At 43.2% G+C, this 25,303-nt stretch overlaps 1 protein-coding gene across 1 annotated transcript in view; it reads left to right on the top strand.

The window, feature by feature from the left end:
* The window catches only part of MEP1B (meprin A subunit beta), a 33,208-nt gene extending 14,107 nt beyond the window's left edge, over positions 1–19,101 (top strand). The window contains exons 7-14 of the mRNA XM_075533240.1: positions 169–387; positions 3,374–3,526; positions 6,278–6,493; positions 7,531–7,974; positions 10,417–10,596; positions 12,378–12,504; positions 15,840–16,044; positions 19,063–19,101. Of these exons, the coding sequence (XP_075389355.1) occupies positions 169–387; positions 3,374–3,526; positions 6,278–6,493; positions 7,531–7,974; positions 10,417–10,596; positions 12,378–12,504; positions 15,840–16,044; positions 19,063–19,101 (1,583 nt within the window). The remainder of the gene's footprint in view (positions 1–168; positions 388–3,373; positions 3,527–6,277; positions 6,494–7,530; positions 7,975–10,416; positions 10,597–12,377; positions 12,505–15,839; positions 16,045–19,062) is intronic.
* Positions 19,102–25,303: the final 6,202 nt, after the last annotated feature.

Raw genomic sequence — 25,303 nt, 5'->3', positions numbered from 1 at the left:
CCTTTTGGCTATACTCAGTGTGCTTGAGGATAGTACAAGTCTAAGCTTGACTATTACATGAAGCATTCCTAAAAGAAACTATGTAGCAGTTGTAGCCAAGATTAGTCTCTCGATATTACTGAATTTTGTGCAAACAACACAATTAATTTTTTTTCATTTGTCATTTAGGCAGAGAACACAATTTTAACACCTATAATGATCAGGAGTCAGACTCATTGAATGTGCCCTATGATTACACTTCGGTCATGCACTACAGTAAAACTGCCTTTCAAAATGGGACAGAGCCAACCATCGTAACGAGGATCCCCGACTTCATGGATGTGATCGGCCAGCGAATGGATTTCAGCGACTCTGATCTGCTAAAGTTGAACCGACTATATAACTGCTGTATGTGATAGGCTCGTTCACCAATTCCTAGTGCCCTTCGCTAAGCAGCAAGATGTCAGATGGTGACATTTGGCTGAGTGTTGTGGGGTTCTGAAAGAATAATCATTTGATTGTCAGGAAAATGCAGAAGAGATCCCAACCTGAAATTTGGACGCAGCAATGTTCTTCTCACAGGCTTGACCTGCAGATCTGAAAACAAATTAGGTTCAGTAGGAAAATGTCCCAGGCAGGGTTTTTAAAAATAATTTTATTGGGGGCTCATACAACTCTTATCACAATCCATCCATCCATTCATTGTGTCAAGCACATTTGTACATTGTTGCCATCATCATTCTCAAAACATTTGCTCTCCACTTAAGCCCTTGGCATCAGCTCCTCATTTTCCCCTCCCTCCCTGTTTCCCCTCCCTCAATAACCTTTGATAATTTATAAATTATTATTTTGTCATATCTTACGCTGTCTGACATCTCCCTTCACCCACATTTCTGTTGTCCGTCTCACCAGGGAGAAGGTTATATGTAGATCCTTGTAATCGGTTCCCCCTTTCTACCCCACCTTCCCTCCTCCCTCCTGGTATGGCCACTCTCACACTGGTCCTGAAGGGATCATCTGTCCTGGATTTACTGTGTTGCTAGTTCCTATCTGTACCAGTGTACATCCTCTGGTCTAACCGGATTTGTAAGGTAGAATTTGGATCATGATAGTGGGGGCAGGGAGGAAGCATTTAGGAACTAGAGGAAAGTTGTATGTTTCATCATTGCTCCACTGTACCCTGACTGGCTCGTTTCCTCCCGGAGACCCTTCTGTAAGGGGATGTCCAGTGACCTACAGATGGGCTTTGGGTCCCCACTCCTCACTCCCCCTCATTCACAATGATATGTTCTTTTTATTCTTTGATGCCTGATACCTGATCCCTTTGACACCTCGTGATCACACAGGCTGGTGTGTTTCTTCCAGGTGGGCTTTGTTGCTTCTGAGCTAGATGGCTGCTTGTTTACCTCCCAGGCCGGATTTTTAAGCTGTTACTAATTCAAACCTTAAGGGTCAAAACTCCTTTTCGTTAATGAGGCATCGTATTGTTGGCATGTTGCGGTTGCTGGGTTTGAACAGCCGTCTTCCTCTTTTTCACTCACTTCTACTTTACCAAGCGGGATGTCCTCTGCCAAAGACCCTTCTCTCCTGATGAACCTGCTCCAAGTATTCTGGCTGTCCTTCCAAGACGGATTTGTTTGTTCTCTTGGCAGTCCTGGTTCTCTCTTATTCCTCACCAGGACCCTGATTCAAATGCACGGATTGGTCTTCAGTCTTCCTCAGTCAATGTCCAAGTTCCATATGCAGATCAGTGGGATCAAAGAGTCTGGGCTGGGACTTTAAATTCTAAACAACCTGGAGAGTAAGAGACTCAGGTTTCTACTAATTCCTTGCTCTTAGCTGCTGTGGAGTGGCGATCGCACGTGCTTCAGAGTAGAACTGCCCATCGGGTTTTCCTCCTCTCACAGAACTGCTGGATGGGGGCGAGAGTGGATTGGCTCCCCATCTCCTGGCAGTGGTTCCACAGGTAGAGTGGTTCTTCAAGCCACAGTCACCCGAAATCCATGAGGTGTTTCCGGGGTCAGATTACCCAGTACGCTAAGTAAACACTGATTTGCTTGTGCTTATTCAGTAATCCGTAGCGAACGACTTCAGTTTCCATCTGCTCCCAGTTTCCACATTGGGTGCTTTCTCTCTGTCAGGAATTGTAAATTCGAACAGGGGCTTTGAGTCTGTAGGAAGATGCCGTGGGGTTGAGCGAGAAACAAGACCAGCCATCGCTAGAATTAGAGTCCTTGATGCGGGGTCATGTGAAAGTGCTCACTCCAGGTTAGTGAATTGACCCAGTGGACCAGCGCTAACCGTGCTAATCTGACACTGGATGGCTCCTTACATGTCATTAAGCTTTCCTAGTACTTCTCCGATCAGCTCAGGGGTTTTTGTTTGTTCGTTTGCTTTGGTGGGCTTTAAAAAGTTAAACAGTTATATATTGTTATTGTTGAGAATATGTACAGGAAAGTTTGAACCAATTCAACCATTTCTACACGAACCGTCCCATCACACTGATTTCGCTTTTCACGTGTGTAAACATGCGACGCTCCTTTTCTGAGTGGGCCTTCTGTGAGAACCCATTGCTGCGGAGTCCGTGCTAGCTCATGATGGCCTCGTGGTACCACCGCCTCGCAGGATTTCCAAGCCCGGGAATCTGCATGGAAATAGACTGCCACCTCGTTTTCCCTCGGAGCGGCTGGTGGGTTTCCACCACTGAGGCTGAGGACTCAACTATGCCTTACTTCCCCATTCACACAAAGACACTGCCCTCCTAGGTTCCCGTTGAATCTTAGGAGTTGCCATGATCAGTTTGATCCCACAAAGATAGTTCTGAAAGGGGCACAAGGCGAAAGCAGGTATTTTTTACACACTGCCATTGTGTCCATTATGATTCATGGTGATTCTGTAGGGCAGGGTAGACCCGCCCCTGTGGGTTTCTGGGGTCGTACAGCTGTGTGGGAGCAGGAGGTCTCAGCTCTTTTCTCTGGAGAGTTACTGGTGGTTAGCAACCCCACCGGTGTGGAATGTGCCCCTGCCAGGGAGTAGAAGCTCTAGTAGTTAGCCCGCCATGTAAGTGAACTTGTTCTTTGTTTTGTGAAGATTCCAAAAGAGATTTTCTTTTTTTTTTGCTTCAAAGTTTAAAGATACCCCCAGGACAGAGGTTTTAGGGGTTCATGCAACTTTCATGGCTGCAGACAATCTGGATTCCATGAAAATTTGACATTGTCTTTTGTATTTCCCTGTTTTGATTGGGATTCCTCTATGAAATCATGGATCAAAATGCTCACTAAACATAGCCGGGCACCATTAAGTCTGTTGGCCACACATTCCAGACAAAATCCATTTTGAGTCCTTAGATCATCCTGTTCTATGTGTGTCAATAACTATTTTCTTTCTCATGTAGCCTCGTCTTTCAGCTTCATGGACTCGTGCAATTTTGAACTGGAAAATGTATGTGGCATGATCCAAAGTTCAGGAGATCATGCTGACTGGCAGCGTGTTTCCCAGGTTCCCGGGGGCCCACAGAATGATCACTCCAACATGGGCCAGTGCAAAGGTAACAGGAGCAAGATCCTTCTCTACTTGACACTCAATGGCTATAGCTTCTCCCTTCGCTATGAAAGATTGGGACTCTATTTCTAATTACTCTCAGCATTATCTATGATAATCCATTTGATTGCAACAAAGGAATGGGCTCTGTGACTTATAATTAGGAAATGGCAAAATAATTTTTGCCATGATTCCTGATTTTTTTTTTCTGAGTTACCGTAGTGATGCTTCTATCCATAAAGGCCCTAGGGTAAAATGGCACCTTCTGGAAGGGCTCTTGCCTGAGGGGCAATCCACTGCCATCAAAGGGAGTTGGTTGTGACTCCTGATGACCCACAGGAGGAAGTAGAACTGTTCCTTTAGGTCTCCGAGACTGAATCTTTACAAGACCAGACCATCTTTCACTCATGGGGCTACTAGTGGATTCGCACCCTTGACCTGGCAGTTAGCAGCCCAACTTGAAAGGCACTAGTAAGTAGCCAGGGTTTCCTCACCACAAGTTTAGTGAGGTTGTCTCCTGGGAGGTTGTAAAATACAAGCAACTCTTCCCAGTGAAGAGCACTGGGCTGGGTCACTATTCAATTTCAGAACATCCACAGATTGTGATTTCTGAGCTCCTGTTACAAAAATTCTTAAAACGGAGGTAAAAAGTGTAATTTCTTTAATTCTCTTCAGATGACTATCTTTTTTCATCCTTAATTTGGTTTGGCTATAAGTACTACATATGAGACATTAGAATTCAGGACCAAGCCTTGATCATTCCAATGAGCTAAGCAGGGGGATGATTTCAACAAAACAAGCCACAATGCCACCCAGTCGATTCTGACTCACAGTGACCCTATGGGACAAAGAATTGCCCTCGTGTGTTTCCAAGGCGGTAAATCCTTCTGGAAGCAGATTGCCACTTTGCTCAGTATTTCTGCTGAGTAGCTTTGAGTTGCTGCCTTTTCAGTTAGCAGCGGAGTGCTTGACCACTGGACCACATGGAGTTGTTAAGGGGTAATTAAACCACAGCCATTAAGTCAATTCTTATTCAGAGTGACCTTATATACAAGGGTTTCTGAGGTTGTACGTCCCTATAGGAACAGAGAGTCTCCTCTTTCTCCTGTGGAGAAGGTAGTGGGTTTGAACTTTGATCTCATGGTTAGCAGTCTAACACTGACAGGACTCCTTAGGGGGAAGGAGCTGGGGTGGTGTCCTGGTTACAGACTGGGCTGCTAACTACAAGGTCAGCAGTTTGAAACCACCAGGAGGAGGAGAAGGCTTTCTATTTGTGTAAAAAGTTACAGTCTCAGAAACCCACAGGGCCAAGTTTGTCCTGTCCTGTAGGGTTACTAGGAGTTAGAATCAACCCCAAAGCAGTGAGTTTGGTTTTTCTGGGATAATGACATGGGGTTTCAGGGTAAGAGGAAAAGTTGGGGAGTTTGGGGGGTGGGGGAAGGGAAGTAAGACCTAGTTAACTGACCCCTGTTTCTGTTTTTGAAAGCTACTATTTGAATTAAGAGCAAGGTAGCTTCATGTGGTTTCTTTCATAAACTGCCTCTACTAGAAGCCTAGTTAGATGCCTAATACCAAACAAACAAACAACAGCAACAAACTCCCATTCAAAGCCGCTGCCATCAACTCCATTACAAGGCATATTGATTCTACTGGACAGAGCAGACCTACTCCATGGGTTTTCTGGGCCTATGCATTTTTCTTACGGGAGCAGGCAGCCTCATCTTTCTCTGTTGGAATGACTGAAGAGTTTGAACCACCAACCTTGCAATCAGCAGCGCATGTGCCCAGCATATAGTGGGAACTAAGCCAATATTTGAAATAAGACAGTGAGAATGAATAGGCACCCCCAAACCAGAAGTACGAGCTTTGTGCGTTCTTAGAGTTGACTTAGAGCTAGGGTGAGAACTATAAACAACAGAGGCAGAGGACTTTGGAAATGATCTAGTTCAGTTATTCCCAACTTTTTCACTGTGAATCTCACTGTCTCATCATTAGAAGGAGGATCCCCATTTGCTGGTTGCTATACTTCCCATATCTCTAGAGGTGGAATGACTTTTCTGTTGCTATTGTTGTTAAAGTCAAAGAATTTGAGAAGCATTATACACAAGCGACAGGTCAGCACAAAGGTTGGCTTTTTTCCTCCGGTCCTCAGTGCAGTGCATCTAGCCCTCTGAAAGGCTCTCCAGGGGTCAGCTTGGTGAGACATTGATGCTAGCAATGGCCAGCAATCGAGGTGTCTAGCCACGCCCCCTTGGGCTTAATTTCTCTTACCCTATTTCATAGTTTCAGAGGTCTGCAGCTCTCTGTGGCGTCTTACCAAGGGTAACTGGTCCCACTTAGAGATCGACCAGGGTGGGGACACTTACATGGGGTCTTTGCATCATATGTCTTCTGGTCCTGCTGCTTGGTATTTTCTGTACCGCATTAGTTTTTTCTGTTTGGGGTATCGTTTGATGATTAAATGTTCTGTATCTTTTTAACCCACAGCCAGGGAAAGTAAGCAAAGATCAGTGTCCACAAGCAAACTCCTCCTTCCTATTGTAAGTAAACATCTCATAGATGATAGATAGGGTTGAGCTTTGCTTTATTACAGCCATCGGCTACCTTTGCCAAGTGCCAATGTGGAGCTAAGACTTCGGAAGTTTCTGTTTGTGATTTCGATATTGGCATTAGGTGGGCCACCTGTCAGTGACCACAGCTAACAGACCCATGTTCCAGTATGTGTTTCCCTCAATTCTGCTTTTGTGCTTTTTGACAGATTCTGGTTTCTTCATGCATTTTGACAGTAGCTCTGTGAACGTGGGAGCCACGGCACAATTAGAAAGTCGAACACTGTACCCAAAGCGTGGATTTCAGTGCTTGGAATTTTATTTGTATAACAGCGGAAGTCAAAACGACCAGTTGGCCATCTATGTCCGGGAGTATTCTGCAGGCCATGTGAATGGCACTTTAACCCTTGTGAAAGAAATAAAAGGTACATTCTCAACCTTCTCGTGCATTGCTTGGGTTTAGCGTGAGGCCACTTCCCATGCTCTGGTTCATGCCACACTTTCAAGAGGACAGAGGCTATCGATGGACTCATGGCTTCTCAGCTTCGAATTTGGCCCTCCTTATTTTATCTGTACATAGGAAAATGAAAAACAATGATCCTCTGTGCACTGTGGGCTGTGAGAGTCATTTCAGAAACTGTCTATCTGTCTCTGACACGGTAGAGGTCAGTTCTTGGCGAGAAATACAGATCCGATGCGGATTAACTTAGACGAAATGGGAAAAGCTCTAACTCGATGTAAGGCCATTGTGCGATGGACGAGGGAGGAATGGGCCTCAGGGAGAATGGGCCTTGCCCCTGAACATTGGCAGTGACCTCTCATTTCATCTCCCAATGGCTTCTATGCCCACAAGCACTCTGGCTGTTTCAACCCCAGCTCAAATTTCATCAGATGTATCAGAGTGGAAAAGGGACACCCCCTCACCCCCCTTGCCAATTTATAGCTTTAAAAAAATTCTCAGTGCAGGCCTTTTGACTGTTTCAAGTCGGGTTGAACTCAAATTCTGCAGCACTTCCTGAACAGGGAGAGGCTTTCGGCTTTCATCCAATCAAGTGTCAGGGAGGTGGGTCATGTTAACCACCCATGAAAACAGATGATTTAGACTCTAACTCTCTCCAAATGATGTTAGAGGATTCGCTGATGAATATTGTCTATTCTGCACATAAGCAGAACACGGAGCGCTCATGAAGCCGATGCTGTAGTTTGCTTATCCCTGTCTGGGAAAGGGTCACCTTTCTGAGATAAGCGTCCAAATATAGGAGTACAGTCTGACCCCACGGAAAGGCCTTGAAGTAAATGGGCCGGGGCTGAGGGGAGTGAGAAACCCAGTCCTTCTTGGTGAGCATTTGTCAGTGAAGCTTAGAGCTCCAACGAGCCCATTGGAAGTCTCTGTGTCTTCACAGTACTGTATGCCTTTCCATCACCTTACGTCTCCTTTGCAATCATAATGACTCTTTTGCAGAGATACCCACTGGGAGCTGGCAACTTTACTATGTACCATTGAACGTGACCAACAAGTTCAGAGTGGTATTTGGAGGAATCAGAGGCTCTGGTTCATCATTGGGTGGTCTGTCAATCGATGACATCAATCTTTCAGAAACACGGTGCCCTCATCATATCTGGCACATAAAGAATTTCACACAGCTCATTGACAAGCCAAATGGAAGCATCTATAGCCCTCCATTTTATTCTTCTAAAGGCTATGCCTTTCAGGTTCACTTGAATCTAAACCATTTGACTAATGTGGGGATCTACTTCCACTTGATCTCTGGGGCCAATGACGATCAATTGCAGTGGCCGTGCCCTTGGCAACAAGCCACGATGACACTCTTGGATCAAAATCCTGACATCCGGCAGCGTATGTCCAACCAGCGGAGTGTAACTACAGACCCATTTATGACCACCGGTTCGTGACTCATTTTCTTTATTGCTTCTTGCATGCTTATTACTTTGGGAGGGGCAGCTGATGTGGGAAAGGGAGACCGCACTGCCAGGTACCTAGGGAACTTTGGACTTCAAATGCTAGGATCCAACAATAAGTAGGGGGAACTTCTTAGCAGGGACGGATTGCATCTCCCAGGTAGGAGTCAGGAATGCCAGCAAGGATCCTGAGAAATCAAGAAGATTTTGTTTGTCCTCCTGGGAACTGAGAACCACAGACAGGCTCCTAATGTACAGGGAGTTTTCATTTTCCAGTCTGAAGGACCTTGGTTCAAAGCCAACGTGTGTTCTTCATTGGTTACGTGACCCCAGGTGAACCATCTTTCAGAATCCTCAGTTGTGACATTGGACAGTATAGGCAGTCCTTGGGTGATGAATGCCTGCCTTAACCACCACTCCTACATGCCCTCTGATGCTATCTATCTAAACTGGTTCTCATTGAAACCATGGAGCTGCCCCCTTTGGCCATCACAATCGCCTTTACTTGCTGTGCATGCTGAAAATGGAAAGACTTTGAGCCTTTTCTTGCACTGAAGCAGGAGTGGGGTGTGTGTGAGCCACTGGCTGAAGAACCAAAACCAAACTCGCTGCCATCGAGCCATTTCTGAGTCATAGAGACCCCTATAGGGCAGGGTGGAATGGCCCCTGGGGGTTTCTAAGACTAACTGTACAGTATCTGAAAGCCTGTCTTTCTCCTGAGGAACAGCTGGTGGTTTTAAACAGCTGATCTTGCATTTGGCAGCCAACTTGCTGCTCAGTACACCACTAGCACTCTGCCAAAGAAAACAGAATGAAACAAAAACCTCATTACTACCACGCTCTTTCAGGCCTGCGAAATCACCAATACCAGCTAATATCACCATCCTCACAATTGAAGCAGATCCAGACAGCATGTTAAGAACCCAGACTAAACTCACTGCCATGGAGTGAATTTTCACTCACAGCAACCACTTAGGACAGGGTAGAACTGCCCCTGTAGATTTCTGACACTGTAACTCTCTGCAGGAGTAGAAAGTCCCATCTTTCCCCTTCAGAACAGCTGGTGGTTTTGAACTGCTGACTTGGCAGCTGGCAGCCCAACATGTAACCAGCTGGATATCTTGCTAACTCACACATTTGGGGTGAGTTAATTAAATTTTTTACCAATATGATCAGTGAATGCTATAACTAACCAAATGGTCTTTGGCCCAAGAAAGGTTCCCCACCCTGCACAAAAGGAAGGCTAAATAAGAATCGTATGTACCAGGCCTGACTCCCCCACACAGTGCACTTAAAGACGTACAAACATAGGGGTACATCTTGCTTGTTACCTGGGAATTGCCTGAAATCAGAACCTCATAGATTTGTTCTGAGAATTAGTAAAGATCAAGTATGATCCAGAGTACATGTAGACAAGGCTGGTACAGATACTGAGTTCTCCAATCCCATGCTCCCCTGGCCTTACCATTGGGATTATAGAGAATGACCCAGCTTTTGGACTGGGGGGAGTTTTTTTTATCAGAAAGAAGCTGAGCAGGTACACTGGAGTGTCAGAGAGGGTATGGGAATGGATTCTAACTTTTTGTAGAGTTCTGGAGGACTTGCCAATGGTGACATCATTCCTAGTTTTTCAAGTTCCCAAAAGGAGCATTGTCCCGAAATAAATGATCACATTTCTAATTTAAGAAATTATTTGCCCTTTGGGGACATAATAAAAAATGGTAAACTCAATATATTGCCAAGTGAGACTCTTTTATATTAAAAGGGTGGACCCAAGTGTCAGAGAAAGTGAAGAGACTTCATGTGATGGGGGTGGGAGGAAGAATATTCTCAGAGGGAATAGCATTGCAGGGATTTGACAATCAGCATGTCTTCACTTCAAACAAACAACCATTACCTCCTCAATGACCTTTAGAAGGGTTCAGGGCTGAATGGGTCAACACCTTTTCCCTGAAGCAGTACTCCTTGTTGTCAGTCTTCTCCTGACGGACTTTGGTGAATAATTGAGTTGATGAGATAAATTGCTCTACTCTAGTGTTACACACCCTCTTAGCAACATATTGCTTTAACTCAGTTAAGAGCACTATCGTGGACTACAAAGACCACTAAAGACAATGTCTAGTGGTCAGGGGAGTTTCTGCACGGTTCAGTCAATGCTGATGTTCTCTCCCCACCTAGGAAACATTGGCTACCTCCACTCAGATTGCAGAGTATGGTCCTTCCTACCACACAATCTCAGTTCCTTTAGGACAGTCCCCATGAACAAGCCCGCGATTTGCCAGGGGAAATACATCATGGGTCGTCGGTAGCAATCATTTAATTATTGGCACTCCATCCTGATTGTGTCTCCCATGACCTCTTCTTTTCTTAGCACTGAAAGCTATGACGCTGCAGAACACAATCCATTAATACAAATTGCCTTTTTCAGATGATGGAAGCTATTTTTGGGACAGGCCTTCCAAAGTAGGAGAAGTGGCTAATTTCCCTAATGGAACTCAGTTCAGAAGAAGTCAGGGCTATGGGACCAGCGCCTTTATAACCTACCAGAGGCTGAGAAGCAGAGACTTTATAAAAGGAAATGATGCTTACCTCCTTGTGACCGTGGAAGGTATGTCAATACAAGCAGCAGTAGAGAAGCCATCCTTTTATTGTGTGGCCATTGATTGATTACTGTGTTCGTCAGCGTTCCAGTTTTGGGTATATTAGATAGTGATGTGGGAGGAACAGGGTGTGAGTGATTTTTTTTTGGTGGGGGGAAAGTATGGATCATTGATAATATGAAAATAATTTAAATCGAAGCAAGAAGGCTTCTAGAGTGAAGCATTCACTCATCACCACACGGAGCAGGAGATGGCAACCTTGAGCCTGGAGAACTTGGGAAATAAGTTAAAGCATAGCTATTATATTTAACAGGCTCATACTTCAGAATTATATGTAAGGATTCCAGACATAAAAACATAACAAAAACACACGAAATTCAACAGGAAATGGCCTACATTCATGGTTTGTTTCAAAGATGTCTATCTGTATAATACAGTAATTACATCATCAATATGATATATGTCAACTACTCATTTGACTCAACTACTTAACCAAAAGATTGGCAGTTCAAATCTCCTCAGAGGTACCTTGAAAGGAAGACCTTACAATCTGCTTCAAAAGATTACAGCCTTGAAAATTCTAAGGAGCGAAGTTCTACTTGGTACACATAGTCTTGCCATAAGTTGAAATCTTAGTGGCAACTAGTTTAGTTCTGAATATAGGCCATTGCCAAAATTATAGTCAGAGTCTCCTAAATGTGACAAATGTGTACATAACTGGAAATAATTAGGTATGCTATCTGACGTCAGCTAGTCAGATGATTGTCATAGTGAACAGCACATGATTTACCATTTTGTGCATAAAAAATTACAAAAACATTCAGATATACTAAAACGTCTTACCATAATACCACAGTAATAACAATAATGGTTTGGAGGGTGTCGTAAGGTAGTATCGCCTTGTTACGATGCTTACTTATACCTTCCAGCTTTAAGATAGTAGGCTCACTGGACATTAGGAGTCATCGCTATAGGGTGTGTGTATGTAAATCAGACGTTCAAAATCCAGGACTGTATGTCTTTTGGCAGTAATAATAGTTGTCTATTGTCTTGTAAAATTACTTACCCATGGTAACTAATGAATACATTTTTCAGTAAGTCTGTGGCTTCCCTGTTTTATGCAATATAGGGTTTTAACTCATTTACTATTAAAACCCACTTACATCTCAGTAAAATAGCCACTTATGATGGAAGGAAGCACAATTAAAATCCATGAAAGGCTGACCTTCAGCAAAGCAGAGGAAAGGTCGAACATACCATTTGGATTCCATTAGCTCCACCAAGAAAAATCTACTGACTTTGGGATGGCGCCCTGGATTCCCTTGCACCTGAGCTTTGGTTTCCTTCTTTGTACTCTTGAGTGTTGGTATCAAGTTCATGGGATCCTTGGGAGCCTCCCTGTCCAGAAAGTGTGTGGTTAAGCTGTAGCCTTCGCAGGCTGGCCCAACTCTCTTTTGCAGCTAGATGTCAGCTTGCCCACACATTACAGTACAATCTGTCAGTCAGGGTTTGGTGGCACTGCCATGCTTTTCTGCATGGGAGAGGGTGCAATCCTATCACTTAAAAAACAAAACAAAACTCTATTAGTGGAAAATATTTGCATTTTCCTTCACAGACTGGTTTCTGCCTTACATGGTCTTGCTTTCACAGACTGTGCTGTACCTCATTGCCTGTGAATGCTACTGGACTAGGCTACAGGTTTTCCTGAATATCGCATTTTAGGAAATGTGAAGTTCACACGGGAAAGCCAAAGCTGACTTTCCATCCCTGCTCTCCCCCCACCCGTTAGACATCTCCCATCTCAATTCTACACAAACGGAGCCCATCCCACCCCCCGCCATCAAGGACGCCTGCAAAAACGTCACCTGTGAGAACGACGGCATCTGCACCCTCCACAACGACCAAGCCCAGTGCAGGTAAAGGGGTCACCGACATGAGATCTCTGGGTTCTGGGGTTTGAAGTGCATCATTCACGCAATGTGCGATTCGAGACTGATGTTTCATATGGATGAAATTCATTGATTCCCACATAAAAATCACTTGTAGGCTCTCCACGTTTGCTCTCCATGTGGTGCTTTGTGCAATTTCTGTAGAGCACTGTTGACGGAGTGGATCAGGCATTGCGCTGCTAACTGTAAAGTCAACAGTTCGAAAGCAACAGTTGAACCCAGGAAGAAAGATGAGGCTTTCCATTCCCGTAGCAGAGCTGTACAGTCTCAGAATTCCACAGGGGCAGTTCTACTCTGTCGAGATGCGTCAGAATCGACTCGCTGTGCGCGAGTCTTTACTTGTTTAGGGCTTGAAACCACCACAATGAAAGAGCAGATGGGGAAAAAATGTGCACATTTTATCCTAATCGCCTGAAAAAAATCCTGTTTATGTTAGATTCTGATTAACTGAAATATTCCTCACAAGGTACATCTTGCTAAATCCTCGTCACGCTGTGGAGCAGTAAGTGTGCTTGATCGCATTTTGCAGCTGGAGACCCCGAGGCTCTGGAAGGTCTGACTAAGGTCTACTAGTAAGAGGTGGAAGCACTAGGAGGCAGCACATGAACCCGTCTCCAATACCTAGTGCTCCGCCCCGAAAACATCATTCTGGAGTCCTAATCCCTGTACAGATGCCCCTGTGGGGAAACAGAACTTTCCCTGTGTTATGCGGATGAGGTCACAGTAAGCTCCTTTCTGGGAACAAGCAGTTCCTGTCTTATCATCAGGCTCTATTTCAATGACTTAGTCACAAGCCAGTTATGATGTAGGTAGATATTTTTTTACCTCCTCACAGGTTTTATTATTATTACATTTATTACTAGCTTCACAAATATAATCTTTATTTGTCTTTGGGGACTGGAAACAGTCCAGAAAACTTTATAGACACATGGCCAGGGTTGGGGGTGGGGCTTCAAAAAGTTAGTGGAAATTTCCATTTCTCTTTTCCCATGATCTCTTAAGCCTCTTTGTACTCGAATACATACACACATTAAAAAAAGACACAAATCACAAAATCTACTCTGATGATAAAGAAGAGGGGGGCACTGCAGGCACTTGTCAGTTGCAGCAATAGCTCCACTCGTGGAAGGGTCTGGGTTACCTTGCAGAATGGGGGTGATGGGTCTGGTTTTGCTTTGTTCGTTTGCCCATCACGACAATGTGCCTTTATGGGTATCAAGAGCAGCCCTCCAGACGTTTTCCTGGGAAACTTTACTGTAAAACTCTGGTTTCTCCCCCCAGGCATCTTTTTGGTCTAAAAAGTCAAAGGACATTTTAAAGGAACACGGTGTGAGACCATCGGCGTGGTGTGAATGGAAACATGCAGAATGCTTTGGGGAGTGGTGAGAGAGGTGCAAATATGCCTTCAGGGGTAGACAGGCTACATGGAGGATGTGTTAAGAAGCAATAGCTTCACATTTTTATATTTGGGCTAAATAAAGGTTTCTATGATCTTGTAGCAGTACTTCATTAGTTTTCCTATTTATAAGAACAAGCAGAGGGCAGCTAATGAGCTGTTTATGGAGATTGATACTCGTCATGGCATTTGGCTCTGTGGTTTGGAGGCTTAGAGTCATAGTTGCATGGAACATCCATGCTCATTGGCCTGTTGGCATGTTCAGGGTTTCAGCGCTACTCCCTCATTCAGTGTGTAGTGGCTGGGGTCTTAAATGCTTATTAGAGGTCATCTAAAAGATATCAGTTGGTCTCTATTTACCTGAAGTAACAGAGGAGGAAGGAGAGTCAGGGACAGGAGGAGGAAATTGAACGTGTAAGTTGATTGCCTCCATGCACGTCAGCATATCACAAGAACTGGGTGGTCCTTGGACACCATTACTGAATGTTTTGATCATAGATTCTGTAGAATCTTAGTAGAATCAAAGTGGGTCAAGAGGATACAGAAGAGAATTTCAAATTCTTGTGGAACCCAGAACACCCAAGACTACTTCCTTGCGATAATCTTTAAACCCGAAGCCCAAAATATCCCCTGAAGTCTTCTTTAAAACAAGCAATAGTTTAAATAGTAAAGGACACCAGCCTTAAAGATTGTGCTCTTTTAAATAACTAGCTCTTGGGGATCAAATCAGCGCCAGGAACTCTGAGATTAGACAGGTAACTTTCGGGCCAGTGAGTGGATGTTTGTGGAACCTATGGGAGAGGAACAACTCTGAAAGAGAGGGTCCACACGATCGCACAACGTGAAGAGTGTAACCAGTGTCTCCGAATTGCACATGCAGAAATTGTTGAATTGGTATCTCTTCTGTTTGTATTTTCAACCAGGAGAATAAGAAGTAAAATGAATTACACAAAGGGAGAGAGGGAAGAATAGCCCCCCCCCCCCACACACACACACAGGGCAGAGGGATGCCTGTGTGAACGTCCATCTATAAGCAACCAAGGAAGCGTGGAGCTACAGAAGCAGAAAGACACGTGGAGGTTACCCTAGCGTCCACAGAGAAAGCGACAGCCTTGTTCTGCCAGTACCTAGAACCGACCCCCCTGCCCCTCTCACTGTGAAAACAGAAATTCCTGTTCTTTGAGGCCCCCCACTTTGTGGTATTGTTTGTTCCATCAGCACTAGGAATCTAAGAGTCCGTTCTACCTTCCTCTCTGTCTTTGGAGCTGGTATGTTATGATCAGACTGAGAGTAAGCCTGTGAGTCCCCAGGTGGACAGAAGGGGAAGGGCTTGACCAGGCCAACCTGGAGGGTGGTGGTTGGAGCACACAGAGAAGTGTCTGAGAAGAAGGGCTGGCGCTCGGTCTCCGTGCAGATGAGGCTGACGCGAGGAGGAATCCATAATACAGCAACGTACAGCAGGAGAAATTCCATTTTCCGATTTTTCACCTCTATGAAAGTCTGGTCTCCAGGTACTGATCAATCTAATGGTTTTCCTTCTGTTCTGAGCCTGTGCCATGGTTCCACGTGCCAATGACCTGGATGATTTCCAGATTTCTTTTTTTTTTTTAATTTTAACAATTTATTGGGGCTCATACAATTCTTTTCACAGTTCATATATATACATACATCAATTGTATAAAGCACATCTGTACAGTCTTTGCCCTAATCATTTTTTTCTCTTTTCTTCTTTTACATTTTATTATGGACTCATACAACTCTTACCACAATCCATACATATACATACATCAATTGTATAAAGCACATCCATACATTCCCTGCCCCAATCATTCTCAAGGCATTTGATGCAAGGGGCTTAAGTGGAGAGCAGATTTCCAGATTTCAAGTCGTGTTCTTAACTGTGCAGGTGTCCGTCGGGGCCAGACTGGTGGTACATGGGGGAAAGGTGCGAGACGCGAGGCTCAACTCGAGACACCATCATCATCGCCACTTCGTCCACTGTCGCTGTGTTTGCCCTGATGCTGATAGTCACCCTCGTCAGTGTCTATTGCACCAAGAAGAAGTATCGTGAAAAACTAAGTTCAAACACAGCAGCCATGAATCTGGAAAATGTAAGTGTGTCTGAAGTTTGTTTATTCAAATGGATGACATGTTATGGGGAAGGAGGACACTAGTGTGTATGTATGTCTTGTTTTATTGTGTGTGTGTATATGAACATCTACATTATATAAATATACATCCTCACAGGTGGCTTTAAAAAAGCTGGTGGAAAAATGGAATTCAAATATCATGGATTTTTTTTTTGCTAATGAAACTTTAAAAAATACATATGATATCATAAAAGACATATTTTAATCATTTAAAATGTACAATTCAGTGCTATTAACCACATTGTGCAGCTCTAATAACTAGCTCCAAAATTTAAAAGTTAGAAATTTTTAACATATATTTTTGGAAACTTCCTTTTCATTTATTTATTTATTTTTGCTGGTACCAACTGCTTTGAGATTATACAACTCTGCCACCTTTATTATAAACCAGTTGCTCTTAAAGTGGAGTCCGTGGGAAACTCTTGGGAAAGTTCATTATTCTCCTGGAATTCTATCCAAAATTGAATACAGTTGCATTTCTTAAATTTCTTTCCTGGAGTCAGGGTCAGTGATTCTCCATAGATCGGATCTTCCAGATACAGAGAGTGGTAACCACTGTTTTAGTTCAAAAGGCCTTTCTGAGGGGCAAAGCTCATGTTCGTAGGAGGATTGGGCAGGCACGATTGGAAAGTTTTTCCATTAAAAAAATAGTCTAAGTCATGTGCATCGTTGACTCTGAGGTCAGATTTTTAAGTGAGATGCTCCAGGTTTACCTCAGAAAGAAGGTCTAAGCGGGCAATAGGTTCTTACTACTACCCCCATCTCAGGCTGGGCTCACCAGAGAAGCAGATGTTGAGTTACTTTCTGCATGTGGCAGGCTTCATTCAAAGAGACTGTTCCTGGAACAACCTCTGGAATGGGCTCGGACTGGGCAGAGGGAGGAATTGAACTGTGATACTTTTGAGGTAGAGGCCTTAGCCTTTATTTTGAAGCATGGGGTCCATGTACTTCCCACAGCACCAGTCAGTGGAGCGAAGCAGCCTCTCCCCACCTCCACTCCCACCCCCACCCCACTGCCCCAAGGAAGGACATAAAATTGGGAGATGGCATTTCCTGCAGGATAATTTTGTCCTGCGGGGTCGGCCTGCGCAGTGGGCCTTATCATCCACTGGACGCCCCACCGTGGAGAGGGTTTCAGAAGCCTAGCTATCCACCGACTTACAAATGAGCACCCCCAAAAGGCCAGAAAACCGGAATGTTACTTCAAAGTATAGCTTTAAAGTTGCTCCAATTTTGCTTCATCCAAAATAGAGTCTCTGAAAATTATTAGCAAAATGAATGAAGACAAGATGTTCCATTTAAATATTTCAGAAAATAAAAGTACTTTAATTAAAGGAAGGGGATTTTATTTTTAGAAAAATGGTATTCAAGGCACACTAAATTTTATAGTTAAGATTTAAAAAGTGGACAGCCTGTTACTGCGATGTTAAATTTGTTTACATAGTCAAACCGTAGGCAGACAATGGTACTGAACGGAGAGCAAATAGTTTTGTGGTACACTATGCTCATGTCTTCTCAACATCAGTAAATGAATTCCTTCACAAACAGTAGAAAAAAAACATTTCAAATGTATATGCTACTTTGTTTCTAAACAATTACTTCCAGTTTGTCTTATGATGCAATATAAAAAGGACAATGTGGTGTGGGGGCCAGGTGGGGAATCCCATCATAGAGAAACATACTTACCATTGCTTGTAGAAACCCAAGGGGGAAATGGGTCCAGTATTGCTTTCTTACTGGGAACATTTGACCTAATTCCCAACTAACCTTTGGTAACCCAGGCAACATGCCATGGACAACCCGGGCATAAGACTGTCCTGGGATACACAACACCTTTCATAGATCACACTGGAAGGGCTGGAATTGGAAACCCCACTAAATATTTTACCTTAAACTTACTTATATCAGAACCAAGGAATGGAGACACTCCCTTGAACTTTAAGCTGAAATGCCCAGGGGGAGAAGAAGCAGCCGATCGCCACCTGCAGGTTATGGAATTGGTGGTCTTGGCAATTTGGGTAGATTCTAATCTATTGCACTGAGGGTGCCCAAGACACTCTCTATGCCTTTATGTGACATGTGTTAGTCTACTGGGCATTGGGCATAGTTCTGTTATAAGTGAATTTTAATAAAAGTATTGCCTTATCTCCAACCCTCATGGTATGTGTACTTAGTGTCCAGTCAACCACGTTTTGAATATAGGCAACTGAACAATTCATGTATTGGGGTCTAATACGTCCTACACATGTATAAAATTGTTTGTTCAACAGTGCTTTATCACTGACTAAACTGATGTTATTATTAATAGAATTTTGTTAAGCCCCATGGGGATGATCTATGATATAGTATAATAAAATGACAATTATGTTTCTAAAAGTGAACCAGGTACTTATAGAAACCATAGTTAGTTGAATGGATTTTGAGCTCTCACTTGATCATGGCTAAATTAAAAGAGCAATTAATTATTATGACATCACCCTGCCTACTACTCACCTTCATGAACAGAATACTAAAGACATAGGGGTCATAGCAAAGTGTAGTAAAGAAATCAGATGATGCCCAGCGATTTTAAAATAGCTTCTGACCATTTAAAGTCTTGTCTCAAAATAAACATCCATCTAAGTGAAGAGTAGGCTAAGTCTACGGAAGAAGGACATCAGCAGTGTGATCCAAGGATTATAAGTAATAAAATCCAAACCTGGAGGAGGGAACAGTACCAGTGCCTAAATTTTAAACACTTAGTGTGTAGAAAACTAAGGAGGATAGTGGTAGCCGCAAATCCATTTGCAGGGTCCCTGCATGGATTGAGTCCCCAGTGAATCCCCAATACACATAGGCCAGGAGCAACAATAACCCTGGTATCAGACAAAGAGTATTGTAAAGTGAATTTTGCGGGCATGTAACACCTTATAATTTGATCCCCCTCTTGATCCAATGTGAACTTATTCTAAAATTTTGATAGACTCTGCGTTTTCTTAGATTGAGGTCTTCTCTGTTCGATGTGGCCATGGTGGCTAGGTCCTTGTTGGTTGTTTGCCTTTTATCTCTATGGTTAGCTGTGGAGGGAGAGCAGGATGGGTGGTGACATGAAGACAGTCGCCAGATGAGGGATTGCCTGCGAGCATGGAAGGGAAGGGTGGGGAAAGGGAGAGTCCACATTCACACGTACCAGAAGGAAGAAAAGCTTCCAAAGTTGATTGTAATGAGAATTGCACAGCCATTCTTGATACAGTTGAACTATTAAATTGTATGATGCAGTAATTATAGGCCCAAACAAGTTTAAAATAAAAATAAAGGGGACCCGACTTGTAGAAGCTATGCATGCTGCTCAGAGTTGTGTGCCATTTAAACACATTCCCCCAAGGTCAAGGACATATATTTTCCCTCACCTAGATATTTCTACTGTTCACTCACTGAGAACAGATTCTTCAGCAATCTCGTTCATCTCTTAAATCAGAATGACCTTCTTTCGGGGGCTGAAGTCTGTGCTCCCCGTCATGTTCCAGTTTCAGAATAATGTGAACCCAGTAGGCCAGGTCTCTTCCTGGAGCGTGGCAGAGGAGGCTGGGGCGGGGCTGCCTGCCACCTGGGAGGATGCCAGGAGACTGCTAATGAGGACTTCATTTAAAACTGAGTCTATGACACTGTGATGCATTTAGATGACAGTTTTTAAATTTAGAAATTAAGTCATCAATTGTTCTTTCCTCTTTTAGCAACATGCTTTTTGAAGATTAAGTCAAGACGGCCAGCAAGCAAAATTGAAAAGGATCCCACATCATGGATTTCACCTAAATTGTAAAAAATGAAGTTTTAAATATTTTTCAATGCCTCATTCTTCTAAAAATAAACCTTCTTGGTAAATAACTAGCTGTATTTTAAATCACTATTTTGGGTAAAGATCAAATTGGTGAAATGTCGATTTTTTTTAACACAAGAGAAAGAATTCTGAAGTAAACTATTGTCTGTAAAGGGAAAAGCAATAATTAGAGTGAGCTTTTCAAGTTACTGGTCCTTCCCATAGTTCCCTTATTTGTGGGAGTACAGTGGCCTCACAAGTGACGCAAGAATGACCGGCACCCCGTGAGAATGACCTTTCCTGTAGAATCTCAGTTTCCTGATGCCTGTCCTGAGGGGCAGCTCACGGACTCTCTGTGGGCACATGTGGTCTCTGGGAAACATGCTCGCTCACCCACTTTACATGTCACATGATCGCTTAGTACATGAACTTGGTTGAGATATTGAATGTATAACATCAAACAATTTCCAGACTAGACCAAATGGTAGGCCACAAAGCAAGACTCAATATATTTTAAAACATTGAACTACTACAAAACACCCTCTCAAATCATAATGCTATATTATTAGGAATCACCAATAGGAAGATCAAGAAAAAAAGATCAAGTCCGTGGAAATTGAATACCACTCTGCTTAAAAACTACTGGGTAATAGAAAAATTTGAAGAGTGAAATGAAAAACTCCTTGCATCAAATGAGAATGAAAGAAACCAAATCTTTGGGACAGAGCAAAAGTGGACATTCCAAAGTGGGCACTCACTGCGGACATCAAGAAAGAAGGAAGAACCAAATCAGTGCAGAGCCAACATCCCCAACAGTTTGAAAAGGAGCAGCAAGGCCAGTCTACAGATGCCAGAACAAAAGACACAGTAAAGATTAGAACAAAAATAAATGAAGCAGGAAACGGAAACGCAATAGTGTCACCAAGACAAGGGGTTAGTTGGTTCTTTGAAAGGATTGATAAAACCAATAAGTTACTGGAAAATCTAAGAAAGGAAAAGGAGAAGACGCACACAACATGAATAAAAAATGAAATGGGTGATGTCACGACGGAAGAACACTACTAAAATATCAGAAATCTCCAAAAAATGGACAAATTTATAGAAACTTACTACTTACCTCGACATAGATTGAAGTAGAAAATCTGACCAGACCTATAACAAAATCAGAATTTGATCAGGTCACATAAAAACTCAACATAAAAGGTCCAAGCCCAGACTGTCACTGGTGAATTCTACCAAGCTTTCAGAATGGAAGCAACACCAATTCTACTCAAACTCCACAAACACTGGCAAAGATGTGGAGAGACTAGAATCCTCATCCAATGCTAGTAGGACTATAACAGGATGCAGCCACTGTGGAAAGCAGTGTGATGCTTCTTTTAATAGTTGGAAATAATATATCATATTACCTAGCAATCCCTCTACTAAGTATATATCCTAGAGAAATAAGAGCTACAACACAAATAGTTATATGCATATCAACAGATGTATGTACACCCATGTTCATCCCAGCACTGTTCACAATAGCAAACAGATGAGAACCGCCTAAATGCCCACCAATAAAAGAATGGATAAGCAAACTTTGGAATATATATATATATATAATGGGATGTTACCCAATGCTAAAGAATAATGATGCCGCCGTGAAACTCCTGAGGATACAGATGAACTTGAAGGACATTATGCTGAGTGAAAGTAGCCAGTCACAGCAGGACAAATATTGTATGAGACCACTATTGTAAAACGTCAAAAGAAGTTTTCGGACTGAGAGGAACATCCTTTGATGGCTGCTAGATGTGAGAGGGGAAAATGTTAGCTGGCATGTAGACATTGCTACCCTAGCTAAAAGGGAAGACAGTTCAGAGGGAGGCCAGCAACAAGTAATACGGGCAGGAAGAGGCACCGAGAAGCAGGTAAGAGTTAAAGGCAGTGTTGCGATAATGATGATCTAATAAATTCATGGATATGCAGGCTGAACAGATGTGGGAAGGAGAGTCGGAGTAACCGATAAGCAAACAGGTAATTTTGGCAGAGGACACTGAATGTGAACATTTACTTCTGCTGCAAATACATCCATGCATGTGGTGCTGCACACTGGAGGCAGAGTTAGGAAAACTCACAGATATAACCAAACAGCTCAAGGGAATGCATTTCTAGGGCTCAGGGCTCAGGATCATTGTGTTTGGGAGTCAACAATGTCAAACGACATAAGATAATTCACAGAGACAATATTCTGCATATATTCTACTTCGATGAGTGACAATGAGACTTTAAAAGCTTGGAAATGGTCATCTAAGATACATCTATTGGTCTCTGTCCATCCAGAAAAGAAGAATGAAAATCAAAGACACTCTAAGAGGTCTGGTAGGGCTTGATCAAGGGCAATGTAACAGAGGAATTGCTGAAATACAAATGAAGGCTGAGCATGATAGTTGGACAAGAGGAAAGTAAAAGGAAATAGAGGAAAAAAACTAGGAGGTCAAGGGCATTTGTAGAGGTCTAAATACAGGCATATACATATGTAAATATATTATATATGATGATGGAGAACTAGAGCTATGTGCATGTATTTATAGGTTTAGTATTAAGTGTGTGTGGTTATCTGTCAATAATTGTGATTGGTTCCCCCATCCTCCTCTTCCCCCCTTTCTCTCTACCCTTCTGGTATCGCTATTCCCATTCCTGGATTCCGTGTGTTGTGAGCTCTTATTTCTTATCTGTACCTGTGTACACGCTCCTGTCTAGTCTGAAGTGAGAGACAGCACTGGGACCATGATAGTGGTGTGTGTGTGTGTGTGTGTGTGTGTGTGTGTGTGAGGAAGCATCAAGGAATCAAAGGAATATTGTGTGTTTCGTCGGTGCTTTACTGCACCCTGATTGTCTCATCCCTTCCCTGTGACCCCTCTGTAGGGGATGTCCCATTGTCTACAGATGGGCTTTGGGTCTCTTCTCCGACCAACCCTTGTTCTCAACAATATGATTTTGTTCTAACAAACTGGCATTCTGTGACGCTCATGCTCCCAGCACAATTGCTGAAGACAAAATGGGTGCACAAGCAAATTTGGTGGAGAAAGTGGATGGTGCCCGGATATTATAAGATATAGTGTCTGAGGTCTTAAAGGCTTGAAATTAAACAAGCGGCCATCTAGCCAAGAAGCAGCAAGCCTACATCGAAGAAGCACACCAACGGGTGGGATCACAAGGGGCCATCAGACTGGGTAACAGGCATCAGAAGACCCATAACAAACAAACAAATACCTATTCAAGTAGCTTTAAAGTAGGAAGAAAAATGCAAAGTCTCTATCCCACCCAATGTACTTGCATGATTTCAGCACCAGGACCTTTTTATTTTATTACTTTCCCCCTGCTCCCTATTCGCAGTGATTTGTTAGGTAAAGGTCTTGAGGTAAGGTAATAATTAGCATTCAGTTGCTAGCCTGAAAGGACAGGGTTCTTTTTTTTTTTATGTGCTTAAATGTTTCATCTATTTTTTTTAATTTTAATAAATCATTTTATGGGGGGGCTCTTACAGCTCTTATAAACAACACACACACCAATTGTATCAAGCACATGTGTATATATATTGCCATAATTATTTCCAAAACATTTTCTTTCTACTTGAGCCCTTGGTATCAGCATCTCTTTTTTCCCTTCTCCATCACCCTCCCACCCTTGTGAACCCTTGATAATTTATAAATTCTTTTAATTTTCATATTTTACACCATCTGTTGTTTCCCTTCACCCACATTTCTGTTGTTCATCCCCCTAGGAGGGGGATGTTGTATGTCAATTAATGTGATCTGATTGCCCTTTCTCCCCTTTCTCCCCCAACCTTGCCCCTACCCTCATGGTATCACTACTCTCATTACTGGTCCTGAGGGGTTTATCTGTCCTGGATTCTGTGTGTCAAGGGCTCTTATCTGTACAGTGTATATGCTCTGGTCTAGACAGGTTTGAAAGGTAGAACTGGGGTCATGATAGTGGGGAGGAGGAAGCACTAAAGAACTAGAGGAATGTTGAGTGTTCCTCGGCACTATGCTGCACCCTGACTGGCTCAAAGGACAGTGTTCTAAGTTTCTGGTGCCACCATGGGAGCAAAGAGCTGAGGAGCCACTTCTATGAAAATTGCCATCCAGGAAACCCTCGGTCTTATAGAGTCACAATGAATTAGAATCAACTCTACCCTCTACTGACACACAATGACAGCAGCTTCTCCATTGGAGGCATTTAAGAAATTTCAGCATCCTTTCAATGCAGAAAATGGGTTCCTTCAATAGAATGCTTTCTTTCCTGCAATGTTGGGGTTTGGGATTTGAAAAATCTGAAATCCATTTCCCATGCGCTCATTCTCTGCCAGCCTGCTCGGTGTTCTAGGTGTAATTGTGAGTTTGTGGGGTTATTTGTTCCAACCTCTTTTGACTGAAAAAGAACAATGTGTATTTCTGGAACCCAGCCAACATGACCCTGGACTGCGGTTGTAGCATAATCCTAGTTTCCATGCCTGCAGCCCACTAGCTTTACAATTCTGAGAGGCCTGAGGGATTTTAAATTTGGAATGTGTCATAGTATTTTAACTCTTTACACGGGGACTTTATCAATATGTCTAATACTCTGCCATTTCAAATGATGAATTTATGAACTTCACATTTTGCATAGAATTTCACTACCATATATACTCAGGTTTAAGCTGAGGGCTACCAGCACATTTTTAATGCAGTTTTTGTGGTAAAATTTGGTACCTTGGCTGATATTAGGGTCAGCTTCTACTCAAGCATATATGGTCCACCATACTCTACAGACAAAATCATTCCCTAGTAAGAAAATATTCATGGAAGCACTTTTACTCACTATTTGCACCTCTTGGTATCTGGGGATATTGACAAGTTAATCAACTTCCTTCCGTACCAAAGAGAGATTGAGCACTATTAAATCTGAGACCCCCAAAGGACCATAAAACCCCTACAGTTCTGCTGATTCCATCACCTGGGGAGCGCATGGCATCTTCAACATCATGACACATGACCATCAAGTATCAGTTCTGACTTGTAGTGACCCTATAGGAAACCCTTGATCTCCAAGACTGTACAGCTTTATGGGAACAGAGAGCCCCATTTTCTCTGAAAGAGTTGCTGGTGGGTTCAAAGTGCGGACTTTGTGTGTTCACAGCCCAACAGGTCACCCCCTATACCAGCAGGGCTCCTTTCAAAATCGCTAGTCCAGACCAGAGATATACACTGGTACAGATGGGAACTGGAAACACAGGGACGCCAGGGCGGATGATCCCTTCAGGATCAGTGGTGTGAGTGGCGATACTGGGAGGGCAGAGAGAGGGTGGGTTGGAAAGGGGGAACCTATTTCAAGGATCTACATGTGACCTCCTCCCTGGGGAACATACAACAGAAAAGTGGGGGAAGGGAGATGTGA

Source organism: Tenrec ecaudatus, chromosome 15 (genome assembly GCF_050624435.1).
Source record: "Tenrec ecaudatus isolate mTenEca1 chromosome 15, mTenEca1.hap1, whole genome shotgun sequence".
Classification (NCBI taxonomy): domain Eukaryota; kingdom Metazoa; phylum Chordata; class Mammalia; order Afrosoricida; family Tenrecidae; genus Tenrec; species Tenrec ecaudatus.
Note: the sequence above shows the minus strand (reverse complement) of the source record. Positions and strands in the feature narration are given on the sequence as shown.